The sequence below is a fragment of the Budorcas taxicolor genome, chromosome 16 (genome assembly GCF_023091745.1).
Source record: "Budorcas taxicolor isolate Tak-1 chromosome 16, Takin1.1, whole genome shotgun sequence".
In the NCBI taxonomy this organism is placed as follows: Eukaryota; Metazoa; Chordata; class Mammalia; order Artiodactyla; family Bovidae; genus Budorcas; species Budorcas taxicolor.
In genome coordinates this window covers 71,865,344-71,883,672 of record NC_068925.1, presented here as the reverse complement: position 1 = coordinate 71,883,672, position 18,329 = coordinate 71,865,344, and the positions used below count along the sequence as shown (strand labels likewise).

Here is an 18,329-nt window from a genome sequence, read left to right as displayed (position 1 = left end):
CTGGACTAAAGAAAGGGCTAAAACCTTTAAATATCTCTTGAACTTTTATTCCCCCCTCTCTTTTGGCTCCCTGCAAATGTTTTGATGTTTAGATTCGGTTGCCACAGTGGGCTGTTTTTAGCTGCCTAGTTCCATCCCCTCCCCTTTTAACTTTTTCCCTTTCCTTTTGCACTTGCCCCAACATGAAGTTTCCAATTCTTATCTCACTCAGCAAAACATACTGGGGCTGGTTCTGAATGTGGATTCCCCAGGCATTTTCTCCAGCGTAAAACCTCAGCAGTATTCAAGTCTCTGCTTAACCCTCTTTCACTGAGGATTAACCCCTGAAATAACTCTACCCAGGCTTCCTTCTCAGGGAGGGGACAGGCATTCTTTGCCTTGTGCAGAGAAGCCCTGTGGTCTGGGAATCCTCTCCTGCCCCTCCCCTAGATGACACACGGGTTGGGGTTCAAAGTTAGGGTGAATTGAGGACGCACCGAACTCAGGGATCGATCACCCCACCGGGGCACACAACCTGGGGCTGTCCCCTTCTCCGGCTCTTTCCCGGTGTCTCTCTCCGACCGGGCAGGTTTCACAGTCCTCCTGGGGGCTGGGGACAGGGAGGCACGCAGCAGTCGTTTTTGTTTTCCTTGGATAAGAGCTTCATTCACAAGGGGGTGGACTGACTTCCCTGTCAAGATTCTTATCGCTTTTCAAGTTTCCGTGGGAGGGCGACGCTCAGACTTCTGCGAACAGCTGACAGCGTTTCTACCCAGGTGTGACTTGGGTATTCAGAATCAAGAATTATTAGAATGAAGCAGGTTAACGAGGGAAGCGGGAGGTTCCATGGTGATAAAAAATAAACCGACCAGGGGTTGTGGATTTCTCTTGCTTAATTACCTTTCTGTGGTATTGTGTTGCGGAGGCTGGTCTGGCTGTTTGCTTACCTACGCTCCAAGCTGAATTTCCTTTTAACAACAGGACATAAACCTCCACAAATCTGGCTGGGGTGTATTAATGGATTCCTAGTTTAAAATGTAAACCGGTTAAAGATTCCTGTAGGCATTTCACAAAGGGGAAAAAAAACTAGTGGTGGGGGACGGGGGGAGCGGGTAGCCTTCACGTGTTCTCCCCCATCTCCTTGTTTCGCTTTATAAGGGTGGCGTTTACTCGAGGGCAGTGGACGAGCAGCTAGAAAAGATATGTAGAGACGCTCAAATAACTTCCATGCAAATTTGCAAACGCCCTTCCCCCTGCTCTCGCGGTGTTCTACGGGTTGTTAGGACACGCCCGGGGTTTACCTGGCTGCCCCGGGTCTACCTGCCGGTGCGTGGGCAGGAGGGCGGGTGAAGAGGGGTGGAGGTGTGGGGACGTGGAGGTGGGGCCCGGAAGTCCGTTACCAGGGTGAAAAGTAAAGCAAAAACAACGGCCCCACGGTTCCCGCGCGACTTCGCTGGAGATTCGCTGAGGTCCTCGGCGGCATCCTCTAGGACCCTGCGTAGGACCTCCAGGCTACCCGACGGGCCGGGGGTGAGGGTGGGGTGGGAGTTGGGTTCGGGATGACTTCCAAGGCCGCTCTCCGCGGGGTCCTGGGCCCCGAAGCTTGTGGGGCGGGTGTGTGTCCCGATGAGGCTAGGGTTCTGGGGAGGGGAATCAGGGTGCTGGGGACTCACCTTTACCTATAGCTCTGAGGGTATCTATCCCAGGCCGCTGGGCAATCGGAGAGGCTGGGGAGACGGGCCGAGCCCTCGAGGGTGCGGGACTGTGTGTGTGTAAGGGAGGGAGACAGACACAGAGAGGCCCTTCCTTGACGGCTGTTAACAGCCGAGTGGGGCGGGGCTGTGGGAGAGATCTGGGCTCCCAGAGCCTTTTAGTTCCTAGCCCAAATTGCCACACGAGAACCCTGGACCGTCTCTCTCTCTAAAGGCAGGTGGAAGCAGGTACCCCTCAACCCCACGGGCGCGCGGGTCTCCCTCTCCCACAGGTGCCAAACAGAGCTGGCCACAGTCGCGTCCACCCACATTCGTCCATGAGCAGTTGAGAAGGTCTCTGGTCCTAGACAGCTGGGCTCGGGGAATCAGAACTGGAAGCTCGATTTTAAGATTCAGATCCAGTTCTGATGAAGACTCGGCTCGAGTCTGGGCCGCGAGATCCCGCCCCCCGCCCCGACTTTAGGGAGAAAAGGATTTCTGCTACGGGGCCTAATTTGCTATGCGGTTAATGCGTCTCCAGCCCCGGCGGTCCGGTCCCCGCGCGATCCTCTCTGGGCGCAGTAAAACACGCGAAAGCCGAAGGTGTATTTTCCAGCAACATTGCCAGAAAGCCGGGCGACCCCCGCCCGGCCCGGCCCGCGGAGACCAAAGCACCTTCTCTTTACTTCTCCTTCTAGTCTCTAGGCTTCAACCTTACTTTTAGCCCTTCTCTGAGTTGACTCTGATTTTTCCAGGTCGCTCATCTTTTCACTGGCTTGCTCGTTTCACTGTCAATTTCAAACGCTTTGTGGCTGTTAAAAAAAAAATCATCTCCCTGCCGCTCGCCCTGGCCTCAGCGTCGGGTTCCCAAGCCGCCGGGAGGCGGTTCCGCGTGTGCGCCCACGTGGGGTGTGCGCGAGCCCCGGGCGTGGGCGCACCGTGCCCGCCGATTGCTGACAAGTCTTCTCACGGTCCCGGCCGCAGAGGTCACCCCCGGCGGTAACGGTGTGGATTCACCGTAGGGTGCCTCTGAGCTCTTCTTCCACACTGGGGAAATGACACTCCTCTTCGTACCCCGTCCCCTACTTGAAAAGGAGGCTTTTGACGAGGAAGCGGAAGAGGAGGGTGGGTGTACTTTCCCGAAGCTCCAGAAAATGACCACGCATTTTAGAGAAAGGTCGTTTCTAGCTTCCCAGTCTCACCTAGTCTGGGCAGCGTCCAGGACCCACCTCTCCAACCTCACCGCCCCCCCACCCCCCACCTCCCCAGCCTAGCTGAGGGAGAGATGCCAGCGCGGTGGAGTCATGCCGCTGGCTTGGGCACCATTGGCTCATGCCTGGAGTACGCACATCTGGCGGCCAGCCCGGGCGGCTCCGGTCCTGATATGGAGCGAGAGGGCGGGCGGGTGCGTGCGTCCCTGGAGAACTCACCGCGGCAGGCTCCTCCCCGAGCTTGCATCACCGGTCCCCCTTCTCCCCTCCTCCTCGTTGGCCCCTCCCCCCCGTCCCCCGCTCACCCCTCCTGTCCTCCGGCCCAGCCTAGTTCTGCTGGTTCGCCGGGGAAGCTATTAATAGCATTACGTCAGCCTGGGATTGGTAACCCAGAGTATTGGGCGCGCCGCCAGCCCGAGGGCTATAAAACGGGTGATGCAACGCGCTGCCAGCCACAGTCGCACGCAGAGAGGCGCGCACTGCACAGCGCTCACCCTGCGCCGCCGCCCCAGCGGACCCGCCAGCCCGCGCGCCGGTCGTGAGCCCCTCTGTGCTCGCCATCCGACCCCGCAGCCAGCCAGCCAGCCCGACCCCACCCCGACCCTGCCCGCCCTCCGGACCCTGGCCGCCGCGAGTGGATACAGGAGGTGAGCGCGGCGAGGGTGGCTTGCTTTATCTTTGCGCCCATCTAGTAACCAGTCCCCGACCCCCGCGCCCACTCCCCCGGCACTTGCCCCGCAGCCTCCAGCTTAGAAAGAACTCTGGCTGAATCTCTCTCCCAACCACCGCTGCTCTTCCGCGCTTTAGAAACTTTCTCGCAAAGAACTTTCTCTTTTGATTTGGGGCGCGAAACGTTCCTGGCAACTGAGAGGTCGTCCGCTGGCGTCGGAGCACAGCTCCTCGCCGCCCTCTCGTTTACTTACTCCCCGGGGGCGATCGAGGTGCTCAGATCGTTGGGTGCTCAGAGTGGCCGAGCCAATCAGGCTCGCCAGCCGGCTCCATCCCTGGCTCGGTGCGCCGGCACTTGCTACTCCCGAGCCCAGCTTTCCCGAGACGCACGGAGGCCGGGGCTCGCGGAGCGGCTGCCGCAGGGGCGGAACGGAATGAATGGGGAAGGAATGGGCGAGCCGGGGTCGCGGCCGCGGCCGCTGGGGGTCGCCCTGCCCACCCCGGAGCGCGGGGCGGCAGGACTGCGCGGGTAGCCCGCGGCTAAAGTTAGGAGAAGTTTTAAGCGGTGGCGCGCGCTTCTATCGCTGCCCTGGGGCAGAAGGCGGAGAGAGAGCACCGGGGACAGGTGCCGGAGACTACTTGTCCCAAGTTTCTCACACGCTTTTCTCTCGTACCTGTGACTCCAGTTCTGGGCTCTTCCTCTGGCGGGCGGCTCGGGGATTTCTCTGCTTTTCATCCTGAGAGACCCACCGCTGTGGCGGGGGGTGGGAGGGGAGGAGCGAGAGTGCGAAGCCAGTTGAGATCTTTGAGCGACAGGATCTGTGATCCAGGGAGCCGGCACCCTGAAACTTTCACTGCCCTTAGTGGCTTGGAGCCTCAGCATCCCTGGCCGCTCCGCCTGTTTGCAAGCACAAGACGCTGGTTGGACCGGATAACCATTACGGTCCTTTCTGGACAAAGGTTTTCAGATTCTAGAGTGGTGTTAACTAAAAGAAAAGCGACCTAGGAGGGGACTTGAATGAGGGGGCTTGGATGTCGCTGGCCGACCTCTGAGGCAGTGAGGGGAAAGGGACTTCTGTACGGGGCATCTCTTCCCTTCCCAAGGTGCTTTCCAGTGGATGGTTCTCCTTCTCTGCTCCCACCGCCCCCCCACTCCCCGCCATTTTCATCTCATCAAATTACTTCCTTTCCTCCTAACCGTTTCCTTTCCCCTAATTTAATTACCAAATCACAGTAGGCTGCCTTTCCTATGAAGGAGCTGCTCACCCCTTAATAGAGCCAGAAAAAAAATAAACTGGGCACTAGAAAATGTGGGTGCCCTCTGAATGCATCTATTTCAGTGTGGGTGACAGTCGCATCTGTTTGGGGGCCTCCCAGTCTTTCAGTTTGAATGAAGGAGAAATTGGTATGACTGTCCCCTTGTTTGGCAGTTCCCATTTGTTGTAGAATAACACTGCAACAGGTAAGCTGTTGCTGTAAGGATTATCTGAATGAAGACCCGGGTGGGTTGCAGTTGTTACTGTCTAAATGGTTTCAGAGACAGCACTGCAGGAAGCACTCCAGGCACGCGGTGTAAATAAAATACAGCACCCAGCACCTGTGGCAGCCTCTGGATTCTTCTTGTCTGAACCCCACCATTCTCTCTCTCCCCTTGGTCTTTTCCCTCCATTATTCTTTCCCCTCCCCCCCCCCCATACTCCTTCCCTGTCTTAATCCTATCAAAGCCTCCTCTCTGGTGGGCACAGGCTCCCTGGACTGTTGACCATTCATCTACCTGGCCATTGGCTCTCTTCTCCGTTTGCCTTCTTGGGAATGGAGCAAAATGAACAGCAGGTGTGTGGTCAACAGCTTGGCCTGGGCTGGGCCATTCACCAGCTTTATGGTGACCTTGGGCAAGTCACTTTACCTTTCTGGACCCCATTTTACTCAGTTGCAAAATGAAGATCTGACCTAAATGACTCTGGTTTTGGGTGTTCTATCCCTTTGTACAGAGGTCATGATTTCCTCCTTTTTCAGTAGGGCTGGGCAGGGGACAGGGTCCGTGGTTCCAAGTGTTACTCGACCTGGGAAGGAGGAAGTATGCAGCCAGGACACCACAGAAACCAGAAATGGCTTCATGTGTGAGAGCTGGCTATTTCTCAAGTACTTAAGACCAGTGGAGACGAGCTGGTGCCAGCAAAGAGTGGGGTGTAAATGATCTGTCAAGAGCCCTGAGGTCAATCAGAGTGCGAAAGAAGCTGTGACTGAGCTGAGTGTCTTGAGGGCTCCGGATAACTTCTGGTTAATAGGACCTAATTTCATTAACAGGAACTTTACGAACCCACACCCCCACCCCCCTGAAATGAGGGAACGTGGATCACATCACAGTAACAATGGCTTTCCAGGATGTGTGTAAATCCACCTTCGTGTTTGATCTTCCTGACAGCCCTGTGAAGGGACTGGGGCAGGCAGTACTGGTCTCTCTTTTACAGACAAGGTGACTGAGGCCCAGGAAGCATATCCCTGAGAGCACAGCGCGTGAGTGGTAGTACGTAGGCCTGCAAGCATCGTCTCTGTCCTGATGCCTAGTCTTCCACCTACAACTGGAGTGTGTGTGTACCTACTTCCAGTGGGCTCGGAGAAAGACCAAGATCGGAAGTCAGTGGAAGAACTGGCTCTCTACTTGTTTTACAAGTAGTGCTTAGTGGAAAAAAGATGAAAATTAAAAGTGAAAATTCAATGTAGTAGCAGCTACTAGGAAATAAAATCTGGGAGCTGGATTTCCAGTTAGAGACATAGATGAGTAAAGTTTCACTTTCTTGAAAATGATGAAACTACTGATGATATGACACGATTTTTGACTAGAGATAATGATGCAGAAGCCAAATGCAGGTTCTTTGTAACAAGTCTGGACAATTTTAAGATCAATATAGAAAGTCAGCTCAGAAAATCCTCTGAAATGTTTTTCTCCAAATGGAGATATTCAAGGGTCTCAACTTTCTGAAAAACCAAAGCTTTACCTTCATTTTTCTTCTCAGGGACACAGCCTTGAGTCTAGGCTTATCACACTTTTAAGAGAACGAGGCAATAAATAACGAGAAAGTATCTCAGTTCAGGTCAGTCGCTCAGTCGTGTCCGACTCTTTGTGACCCCCATGGACTGCAGCACGCCAGGCTTCCCTGTCCATCACCGACTCTCAGAGTTCACTCAAACTCATGTCGGTGATGCCATCCGACCATCTCATCCTCTGTCATCCCCTTCTCCTCCCACCTTCAGTCTTTCCCAGCCTCAGGGCCACCCTAGACGGACAGGTCATGGTGGAGAGTTCTGACAAAACGTGGTCCACTGGAGAAGGGAATGGCAAACCACGTCAATATTCTCGCCTTGAGAACCCTGTGAACAGTATGAAAAGGCAGAAGATAGGACACTGAAAGAAAGTATCTCAAGAAACTGAAGATGAGCCGAGTGCAGGAATAGCCCAAATCTCTACAGATACCATTGCTTTACTTTCTGAAAAGCTTTTAAACATTTTCACAACCAGTCTGCATCTTCAAGTAAGCCCACCCAATGCTTTTCATAAAAACATTGCATACCATTGGCATTCTTCCATTTCTTTCATCAGGACTGCTGACTTTACACTAAGAAGGGGAGAAAAAATCCCAAAGAGCAGATGCCAAGCCCTGAAAGCTCATTAATAAACTTGGGAGGTGAAATGGAACTACACTCAACTGCAGTGGAATTCAAACTGCCTCCGTGCGAGCCGTGCAGTCCTCCAGACAAAGGCCAGCCCAGTGGTAGCTCTGAATTCCATTCCTGAACTATTGGGCTTTTAATAAAGTTGGAAAGGTAGGGAAAACACAATTGCCTGGGAGGCTCTTAAGTCTTTCTGGCTTTGGAAAGCTGGCTTCTCAGAGAGTTTAACACCTGCCAGAAAAGTCTCCTCCCAACATCCTAAGATTATGGGATTAAATTGATAGGAAAGCATCAGTTCTGATTCATGACATATGGCTTTGGGGAGAGAATTAGTCAATTCATACATTTCCTGGGTTTCTTTGAATAGTCGGCAATGGTGGTGTTTGTTGACCTGGAATTCTTGCCTCCATCAGTGGATCTTGGATCCACTGGGGGATGTAGAGGTCAGAGCGTTCTATTCATTAAGTGTTTGAGATCAGAGAGTGACGAGCCACCCATCTACCTGGACCCCCTCAGAGTCAGCCCTGGGCTGGAAAGATCCCTGGGAGGCCTGGTAATAACATATTTCCTAGTTGCATTATGTTTTTCCAGGGCATATTCAGGTATTCTTTCGTCAACGCCTTGCCCAATTCTCTGGGAAAATAGGGTGATTGTTATTAGCCTTCTTTCTCACAGGGGAGAGAGAAGACTCTGGGAGGTATGATGATGACAGAGGAGGAAATGGGCCTCTAGTCTTGACATTCTGACCCCAGTCTGGGAATTTTGTGGATAAAAGATGCCCTAACACATACTCCCTGAATGTGGGGGCAGCCCAAGTGTGCACCCAGGCAGAGAAAGCTCAGCAATTCATCTCAAGCTTTCCATAGCCCTTTGTTTCGTCTCCTTGTCTGTCCGTTCAGCTCCAGGGCCCTCACCCCCTCCCCACACCTGCTCCTAACCACCAAGAAAACTGTGCTCTGGCTTTTTGTTTGCTTTTGTAACATAGAGAATCATATTCTATATTCTATAAAGTGGGGGCATGAGTCTTGGAGTCAGACTTCATTCTAAATCCTGATGCTGCCGCCTACTAGCTCTGTGACTTTGGCCAAATCATTTAGCTTGTCTAAATGTTAGTCACCTCATCTCTGCAGTGGGACTGGGACCTAAGTGGGTTCTCATGAAGGTGAAGTGAGGTTTCTGGTATGAGGGAGGCACTTGTGAAACGTTAGCAGCTTGCCAAAGGGCTTCTCATCTGGTGGGATGTAGCTACTGACCGCAGCTTCCCACACAGAGAGGCGTACTCCAAGAGGACCGCCCACCCTGACAGTTCCCACATTCATTGCCCCTGGAGAAGTGACTGCAGGGATGAGGGGCTTGGCCACTCCTGGAGGGAGTATACGGCAGGGAGAGATTTACAGAGGGCTGTTCCAAACTGGAACCATGGAACCATTATTATTTCTGCCCACTCCCCACACCTTTTCCCTTGGGGTTCCCTGGGCTGTAGAATAATGGAGATAGATGGGACCTCAGAGGCCATTTGATTTGACCGCCTCTCACCAATTTCATGTATTCAATCAGATGGTCTCCAGCGATCGGCAGGCATTGGGAGCAGCCAGAGCCAGGGTCAGGTTCTGAAAAGATCCACAGCGGGACTCTGCGCTGGTGCGGCAGGAGCTCCCTGATGATTGTCAGATGGAGGCTGAGCTTGGGTCTCACACCTCTCCCTAATGCCAGATCCAGTCCCAGCCCCCTGTGTCCCCAGTCCACTCCCCTCCAACCATCACAGGGCTGAACACTTCCTCAAAAAAAAAATCCACATTCTGCGCGCCTCACTTTTCTTTGAGGTCTTTTGCTTCACCAACCTTAACCTTGAGGGGTGACCTGAATTCCCACACCCAGTTCCTCTTAAACTAGGGTGAAGAAACCCACCTCCGACCGTGACTGTCCTTACTCTCACTGACTTGGATCCGACTTCCCAAGGGAGAGGCTTCAGAGATAGATTTCCTAAACTCAAGGGTCCCCGCTCCTTGCTTTTACTTAGCACTCACAGATAGATTCTACTTGGTTTCAAATACCCTCCGAGTTTCTTTTATAAAAGAGACTGCAGATGGGGTTACATAAGAGTCTCTGATTTTTTTTTAATGCTCTTCCTCTTTCAGGACTGTTTGAGGCTATATTTGCATATATGCACACCAGCCAACACTAATAGCTCCTGTGAATTCAGAATAGCCTGAAACACCACCCTTTATAAACTTCAACCAAGCATTTTATCCACATCACAGCTGGGTTTTTTAAGAACCTGTTTTACTTAAGACAGGATGGCACAAAATGAAAACAAAGCAGAAGCCCAAGGGCTGATGGGATCTTCCTCTGGAGGTGGGGAGGTGGGACTTGGGTATTGGAGGTCTCAGGTGCGGGGGTGAGGGTGGGAGGACTTGATCCCAAGCCCCCAGATCCCTGAAGTAGTTTGGGTTTCCATGTGTCTTTTCAGCAAAATGATGCTTCAACACCCAGGCCAGGTCTCTGCCTCGGAAGTCAGTGCCTCTGCCATCGTCCCCTGCCTGTCCCCTCCTGGGTCACTGGTGTTTGAGGATTTTGCTAACCTGACACCCTTTGTCAAGGAAGAGCTGAGGTTCGCCATCCAGAACAAGCACCTCTGCCACCGGATGTCCTCGGCGCTGGACTCCGTCACCGTCAGCGGCAGGCCCCTCGAGATGTCAGTCACCAAAGCCGAGGTGGGTCCTCCCAGCGGTGGCCGTTCTTCCTGTCCTTACTTGTCGCACAGCTCGCCTGCGCCAGGCATGCTGTAGGCAGGGGGTAACGGTTGGATATTGGGTCTGGAGTTTAGAGGAGAGTCAGGGATAGAGATAGTGTTGGAAGCCACCAGAATGTGGAGGGTATGGAAAGCCATGAATCCGTACGAGATTACCTTCTGTGCCCAGTTGTTCTGAAGAAGCAGAGAGTGCGGTGATGGTTTTCAACACCGTAAGAACCCAGACTGTGGAGCAAGGACCAGCCAGCCATGCTCACTGCCTTGGTACAGATTCTGACCGACATTCACTTCTGTCTCTGGCACCTGTGCAGTTCTCCACTTGGCAACCTTTTATAAGATGCCTGGAGTAATAGGCATGCTGAGAAGTTTGAGAGGTGGTTGCTGGCGATGCTGGGGGGGCTCTCAAGGACTTCAGAGCTGAGTTCTCCATTGCTCTGTTGGCCTTGCCCTGCTGGATGCAAGATGGGAGTGTTTCTGACTCACTTACCTGGCATGATCACTGCCTTTGGGCAAGCGGTAGTAGACCTAGCCAGAAAAGAACTGAGTTTAAAAGGAAGTTGGGGAGGGGGGGTCTCTTATGATTCTAAAAAGAAAGGTGGAAGGGGTAATAATGTCCTCCGTAGAAATGATCCAAGGGGTTAAATAAGATGGCATTTGTTAAGAGTCTAACAGAGGGCCCGGCTGAGAGTTAGCATCCAGTGAATGGTAGGCAGGATGATGCTATATGATGATGTATTCATAAGACATCATTAGGGACATTGGCTGTACCCTAATTAACCTCAGAGGAAGTCATTGGTGCCCAGTCCAACACTGAACAGTGTACGGTGAAACATGGGACCCTCAAGGAAAAAATTTAAAAACAATTTTTTTCTAATTAAATATCTTGAAATAACAGAAGCAGCTATACTCCAACAAAAATTAATTTAGAAAAATACCTTGAGATAACAGGATAGCCTGGAAGTAGTGGGGCCCATGGAAAGAAGGAAAGCATTTCAGAAGGATGTGTGGAGGGCTCTTCTGAGGAAGAAGCAGGCCTCTTGCTTACGGAAACATTCCTTAAAGCCACTCATCCACTCTGCTTCTGTGTTCATCCAGTGATCTTCTGATCTTTGATCAGTTTAACAAGTAGACTTTTCTATAGGGAAGAGGATGCACCTAATGGTCTAATTGAGTGGTCTGGTCTCCTTAGTGGTGACTGTAATTCACAACCCTGTGGGCATCCTGTGTGTCTGGGCAGTGCGAGCCTCCTCCCCAGGTCTCGGCCCCCTCTGAGAAGGCAGCCTGGGGTGACGAGGCAGCTGTGACCCAGAGAGGATGTGGGATAAGGAGACACACGCCTGGGTTTACATCCAGTTTTGCAGCCTGCTAGTCTGGTCGCCATGAGCTAGTGACTCCTGGTCCTCCTTGAGCACAATACTCTTGGCCACTCTTTGCCTTAGTTCCATGTCCATAAAGTGAGGGGATTGGGACTTGCCTGGTGGTCTAGTGGTTAGGAAGTCACCTGCCAATGCAGGGGACACGAGTTCGATCCCTGGCCTGGGAGGATCCCACTTGCCGTGGAGCAACTAGACTCGTAAGCTGAGTGCCTGGAGCCCCTGCTCTGCAACAAGAGTAGCCCACACACTGCAACAGACAGTAACCCCTGCTCTCTGCAACTAGAGAAAGCCCGCCTGCAGCAACAAAGACCCAGCACAGCCAAAAATAAATTTAATAAATAAATTCTTTTTAAAAAGTGAAGGGGTTGAACTACATGGCCCTTAGAAAGGCTTCTCCGTGCCTGACAGTGCGTGACTCTTGAGATTTGCTCTACTTTCAAGTACTTCCTCTTATGAGAAAACTTTGAATCCTTCCTCTACAAAAATATCTGCAGAGCTAGTTGCAAAGGAGACACTAGAGTTGCTGATTTCTTGATGAAGAAATCTGTGATGAAGTTACTGATGATAACTGAAGCCTTCCATACCACTGACCATAAGTTAAACCTTATGCAGGGGACTTTATTGACATTAATTTGACCCTCATCACAACCCTATGAGGTAGGTAAGATGATTGATCCCATTTTACAAGTGAGGAAACCGAAGCTCAGAAGAGCGTAATAATTTGCACAAGGGCTCACACCTGATAGGTGGTGGAGCTGAGATTCACAGGCAGTTTAGTCTAAACCCAGCGTCTGCCTGTGGTTCTAGGATCTAAGACATAAAGGGTAGAAGTGCCTCTCATTGTGTTTCCCCCTTGGGCTTGGTTTCCCTATGTTCTGAAGCCTTCATCTCAGCCTAAGCTAAGTCAGCGTCATCTAACCGAGAGTCAGATATGAGGTGATCATGGTGGTCCAAGATCTCTTCCGTTTGAGGTGGGGCTCCCATGCCCTTTCCAGCTGTCTGGAGCAGTGACAAGTGACATGGAGGCCTGACATTAGTGGCCTAAACCGTCACCCACTCTGCCCTCTGTGAGTTCACTCCAGCTGGACTCCAGTCTTTGAGTCAGTCCAGCAACTGGACTTTGCTGATTCCCCATCAGTCCTCAGACAAAGTCAGAGTGATCGTCCATGGATGACCAGATCCTAAAGCCGGACCCAGGCCGGATCTCCGAGGATCCCAGGGCTGACTCAGGGTGGGGCTCAGAGGGAGAGATCAATATCATCAATACTTGTTGGATGAGTCAATGGATGGTTCTAGTTCTCCACCCACAGGTGGCACCAAGCCATGGGCTGATGATGCCTCTTTGATTGAGGAATAGGCTTGGGTTCCTGTTCTCTAGGAGTTGCGTGGGCTTCCTCTGAATTTAGGAAGGAGGTGCTATGATGATGCTCCAGGTGATGATAGAGATGGATAGAATATGAATAAGAGAGGCAGGGGAGTGAGTGGCGAGGTGATGCTCCTGAGGTCATTCTAGAGGAAAGGCCGTACTTACTGAACAAAATCTGTTTCTTGCTCTAGTTGATTACAGTTACTACCAGTAGTTATCACTTTGAGTATCAAACTCCTATTTTAAAATCCAAATGCTTTTAAAAGGTAAAATTTTAGTTTACTAGTATTGCCAATATAGTTTCAACAGTTCTTTGATTTCCGTTATTCATTCTTAAGTGTGAGTGTGTGCGTGTGCATGCATGTGTGAGTATGTGCAGTGTGTTAAGGTTTCGTGCAAAAGTCTAGAGCTTTACTTCTAGATTCTTCAAGGCTGTCCTGGTTTGTCAGTTTTAGCCGGAAATAAAAGGCAGTGTATTTGAGGTGGGTTGAATTTCTGGCCTCCCTTTAAGCTTGCGCCTCTTGAATTTTACAGGTAGCCCCTGAAGAAGATGAAAGGAAAAAGAGGCGACGGGAAAGAAATAAGATTGCAGCCGCCAAGTGCCGAAACAAGAAGAAGGAGAAGACAGAGTGCCTGCAGAAAGTGAGTGCCTGTTTGCCTCGCCCCTCCCGTCAGTCTCACCTGGCCCCTCTGACCTCACGCCCCACCCTTCCTGTCTCCTCTCTCACACCTGGCCCCCTCTGACCTCACAGTCCCATGCAGAGAGGAGTTTGAAAGACTCCACCCAGAAGTGCTCTCCCAGGAAGGACATTGTAGCTGGTGGCAGAAATGCCAATTGCAGAACAAGGAAGTAGTAAAGCTGTTAGTAAGATAAATGTCTCTGGATGTATAAGATGCAGGTGTGTGAATTGAAAACGACAGGGTCATCTGATGCCCGCACTCATCCTCAGTCAGTCCATACATGTCCAGACACTTCCAAGCTGTCGGATATGTCCGTCCAGTTCAAGGGGCTTCGCTCGCCCATTTTTCCTGAGAAAAGGAAGCTGCCAGCTTTCATTTGGCTCACTGTGAAAAGCCTTTAATTAACCTCTTCAAACAAGTTATCTCCTTGCCCCGCAGGCAGAGGCTACATTTCTTTGCATTCTTATCTGGTTCTTAACTCTGCAGCCCTTCTCGGTGCAGCTGAGAGTCTGTGCTCCCAGCTGCGTTCAACAGGCTCCCCTTCCAGAAGGGAGAAACACCCGTGGGAGGGGTGTCTCCGGGCAGGTGGAGCGGGGCTCTGGTGCAGTCCTTGCAGCGGCCGTGTCCACTTCCCCAAGTGAGGACAGGCCAGGGCAGAGTCTTCACTTGGGTTCCACATGTCTCAGGTTCCACAGGTTGCATCAGGGGGTGTCAATGAAAATTAAGACATTTTGTTTATTTCTACGTACATTCTTTCTGTGGAGATGAGCTTCTCAGTGAAATCAGACTATAAACGTATAAGACTATAAACACCATTGAGTCTGGATTTCTTTCCAGCCCCCAAGGTCCTTTCAGGTCCAGATGACCTGCCTATGGCCTATTTGATTCTTAGAAAGGAGGTCTCTGTGGTTGGTTCTACTGCTGTTCCATTACTATTAGGATCACAACCTGCCTCCACCTTGAGTGGAAACTCAAGTATATCTCTGAAGGAGCTCTGAGTTCAAAGGCTTCTCCAAGCTCTGGACTCTTTCAAAGCTAATGCTGCTCTCCCAGCTTTGTGGGGCTTCATAACAGGGCGCCAACGGCATTCCTCTGCAGGCCATTCCCTACTTGATGAGCCCCGATGTGTTCCAGCCGTTGCCTCTGCCATCCAGGGGCCACCAGCAGGCCACCCCTTCCTCACTGGACCTTGGTTCCTTTCCTTGTTTTATTTTTTTGGCTGCACCAGGCAGCTTGTGGGACTTTTGTTCCCCACCTAGGGATCGAACCCGGGCCCCAGCAGTGGAAGCAGAGTCCTAACCACTGGACCACTGGGAAAGTTCCCTTGGCTCCTTTCCTAATACCTCTGTTGCTTGTGCCCCAGGAGTCGGAGAAGCTGGAGAGCGTGAATGCTGAGCTGAAGGCGCAAATTGAGGAGCTCAAGAATGAGAAGCAGCATTTGATATACATGCTCAACCTGCACCGGCCCACGTGTATTGTTCGGGCTCAGAACGGGCGGACTCCGGAAGATGAGAGGAACCTTTTTATCCAACAGATAAAGGAGGGAACATTGCAGGGCTAAGCAGCCGTGGTATGGGGCGACTGGGGAGTCCTCATCGATCCTCCTTTTACATCCGAAACCCTGAAGCCATTGGAGATCTGACTTCCTATGCACCTCTTGAATCCCAGCAGGCAAGAACCATCAAGGTGGGAGTGCCCTCCGTGACTCAGCCAGGCCTTTCCACTCTACTCCAGAGTGGACTTTGGACCGGGGCAAGGGCATCTTTTGCCTCCACTCCAGGATTTAAGCCTTAACATCCCGGCCATCCTTGGATTCTCCAGATGACCCCCAGTTAGGGTCCTGCCTCCCTCGCATCTGGATTCTGCAAAATTCAGGACTCCACCATTAGCATCCATGCAGAAGTGTCTGTAACCTTGGGTGGGTGGGGTGGGGCCACCTCCTCCGCTGCTGCCGCCACTGTCACTTGTAGGGGACATGGAGTGAGAATGGCATCTCGTGAAGTTGTGCAATGGCCAGGGTTGTGCTTTCTAGCAAATACGCTGTTCTGTACAGGAGTTGCTGTGTGCAAGGCGTTTGTTTCAAAACTAGGCGTTGTGCTCTACTGATGTTCGTGCCGCACGACACCGCTGTGACTTTTTCGTGACTTAGCTCAGACCTGGTTTCTGAGAGTCTGGGGGGCTGTCGCCACGTGCAGTGTCTTGCTAAGTGTTCAGGTGGCCAGAAGGGCTTGCCAGCTCTGGCAGGAGAGAACTGGGCTGGGCAGTGCTGAGTGCAGTTTTGTGCCAACAGAAAAGACCTCTTCCGCTTGGCTCTCAGGCATTAATGCGGGCCCTCTATTGCAAACTCAGTTATAAGGTCACAGGAAGAAAGCAGAAACACGAGTCCAGCTTCCAAAGGCTTAGGAGTCTCTGCTCAGTGACTTAGGTCAGGAATTTTTTTCTAGGCGGGAAGAGCCAAAGAATATTCCACTTTTCCTGTTCTTGCAACTGAAAACCACATTCAGTGGACACGCATTTGAAGCCAGGTGATGCCTAGGCTTTAGCATTATCAGATGTTAATGGCATTGTTTCTGTCATGCAGATGTTTGTGGAAATCTGGCCCAGAGCACTGATAGCTGTGAGAAAGTCGACTCACACTGGCCAGGAGGTCTCTGGCTACTGTCTGTTTAAATTCTGACGTTTCTGTGAAATCCTCAGAGTGTTTAATCCTACTCAGTAGTATCATTACAATTTTCTGTAAGAGAAAATATTACTTATTTATCCTAGTATTCTTAACTTGTCAATATAATAAATATTGGAACCAAGACATGGTGAACTAAAGTGTGGTGCTGGTTTCTGTTCTTTTAAAGCAGTTGGTCCTTGAGCTCTGACCATTCTCCTCCCCTCCCCTTTGGAGACGGTGATGTAGGGGGTGATTTGAGCTTTGACTATTCTTCAAATGTTCTTCTTTGTTCTCTGGGGTGCCACTTGGTGGGCTTTTTGACTTTCAATCCTATTCCTCAATTTCTGGCTTTTAATGCTCAATCTCTCATTGACAAACACTAGGACACAGCAGCAAGTATATCCTTTAGACTTTGGGTACTAGGATAGAAATTTTATACAAAATCTGAATACCTGAACTTCCTGTTTCTCTATATTCAAAGGCCTAAAATGTACACCTGTTGTTCAACTTGAACCTTACAATCTGTGGTAGAACTCTTCGTAAAGGCTTCACTCGAATTACATTTCTTGTAATGTCCAAATATGTGTCTCACTGTTGCAAATAAGCATTTCAAATTTTGGAAAAGGACGGTGGGGAGGAAGAGAGAGTATAATTTCAGACAGGATTAGTTCAGTTCAGTCACTCAGTCGTGTCCGACTTTTTGCAACCCCATGAATCGCAGCACGCCAGGCCTCCCTGTCCATCACCAACTCCCGGAGTTCACTCAGACTCACGTCCATCGAGTCCGTGATACCATCCAGCCATCTCATCCTGGGTCGTCCCCTTCTCCTCCTGCCCCCAATCCCTCTCAGCATCACAGTCTTTTCCAGTGAGTCAACTCTTCGCATGAGGTAGCCAAAGTATTGGAGTTTCAGCTTTAGCATCATTCCTTCCAAAGAAATCCCAGGGCTAATCTCCTTTAGAATGGACTGGTTGGATCTCCTTGCAGCCCAAGTGACTCTCAAGAGTCTTCTGATAGGTGTGATAATTCAGAGGAAATAGTCCACCTAATTTTCTGGAATCTCTGGAGCATGTGATTCCTTTAGGTCTCCAACAGAATCACGGTGCCTTGCTCTTGCCCTGTGCACACACCCGACACTCACAGGCTGGCAATAAAAATTGGCTCCTCTGTCATCAGTGCCGTTTTACAGAGCGATCCTGACTTTGTTGACTGTTCATACATGTGGATGGAGCCTGCTCCTTTGAACTCATGTTTGTTTTCTTTAAACTATCACCTGAGACACAGGTATCCTAATTTTGCTGTTTTAGCTACATCTCAGGGGCAGCTCCTAATCTGTACAGAGCATCTGGTGGAAGTACCATTCACCGCTTCTTTCAGGAGATAGTCTGTTTTCTTTATTTTGGTGGAGGGGGAAGAATTTCCTTGCATTAACCTCCTGCCTGTGCCACCAATCAGCTGTTAGGAAACTCAAGACAGTTTTAAAGTTGCCACGGACAGCAATGAATTAGAGCGGAAGGAAGGGGGAGGCGGCTGTTGCAAGAAAAAGTGATCTGAGAAGCGCACTGTAAATCATCAGTGGAACTGTAAGTTCTTTGAACAAATGCATTAAAAATAGTTTTGTTGTCTGTCACCAAGTTTATGTTTCCACTTTAAAAAAAAGGGTTAATATGTATTTACCATCAAGTTGCTTAGTTCATCTTGTTTCACACTCAGCAGCTAGGGGAGGTGAGGGTTCTGAGAGGATAAATTGGGATGGGACCTCTGCTGGAGTCAGACGCCTGGTTAACAAGGCCGTTTCCTCGGGCCGTCATCTGCAGGGGTGGTAATGTCACACTGGCCAGGCATGGAGAGCCCACCCTGCCCTGTCTCTTGCCCTCATCCTGTCCCCGTGTCATTCCCTGAGATCTGGCCTGACACTTGCTTCCGAGTATAAGAGCCATAAGAGGTCTGGCCCAGGACAGGGTTTCTGGGATCAAAGCTTCCACTTTCTGCCAGAAGCTAAAATGCTAACTGTTTTCCATCTTTATCCTAATTTCTCCCACGGGCTTTGAATAAACCTGAAATCCAAACTTACAGTGAGCTTTTCCTGTCTTCTGCATCCCATGCTCTTCGGTGGGGTTCAAGCAGTTCCTCAGTGGAGTAGTGTTTTCATGGATTTGCCAGAGGAAAAACCTCCGAGGAGGCCAGCTTTGCCCAGTGAGGATCCTTCTCAGTTCTCACCATGGCTCTAACCACAGAATCTTCTCTGTCTTACCGAAACCTGCTGTCA

The 18,329-nt window shown here is 50.9% G+C and overlaps 1 protein-coding gene across 2 annotated transcripts in view; it reads left to right on the top strand.

Annotated features, from left to right (window-relative positions):
• ATF3 (activating transcription factor 3) overlaps positions 1-16,201 on the top strand; it is a 58,423-nt gene extending 42,222 nt beyond the window's left edge. The window contains exons 1-4 of one of the 2 annotated variants that reach the window (XM_052653821.1): positions 3,351-3,528; positions 9,693-9,936; positions 13,251-13,358; positions 14,761-16,201. In XM_052653821.1, coding sequence (XP_052509781.1) covers positions 9,697-9,936; positions 13,251-13,358; positions 14,761-14,958 — 546 coding nt within the window. In that variant the 5' untranslated portion in view covers positions 3,351-3,528; positions 9,693-9,696 and the 3' untranslated portion in view covers positions 14,959-16,201. Of the gene's footprint in view, positions 1-3,350; positions 3,529-9,692; positions 9,937-13,250; positions 13,359-14,760 lie in introns of those variants that run through there. The other variant, XM_052653820.1, reaches the window with a different exon arrangement.
• The last annotated feature ends 2,128 nt before the right edge of the window (positions 16,202-18,329 follow it).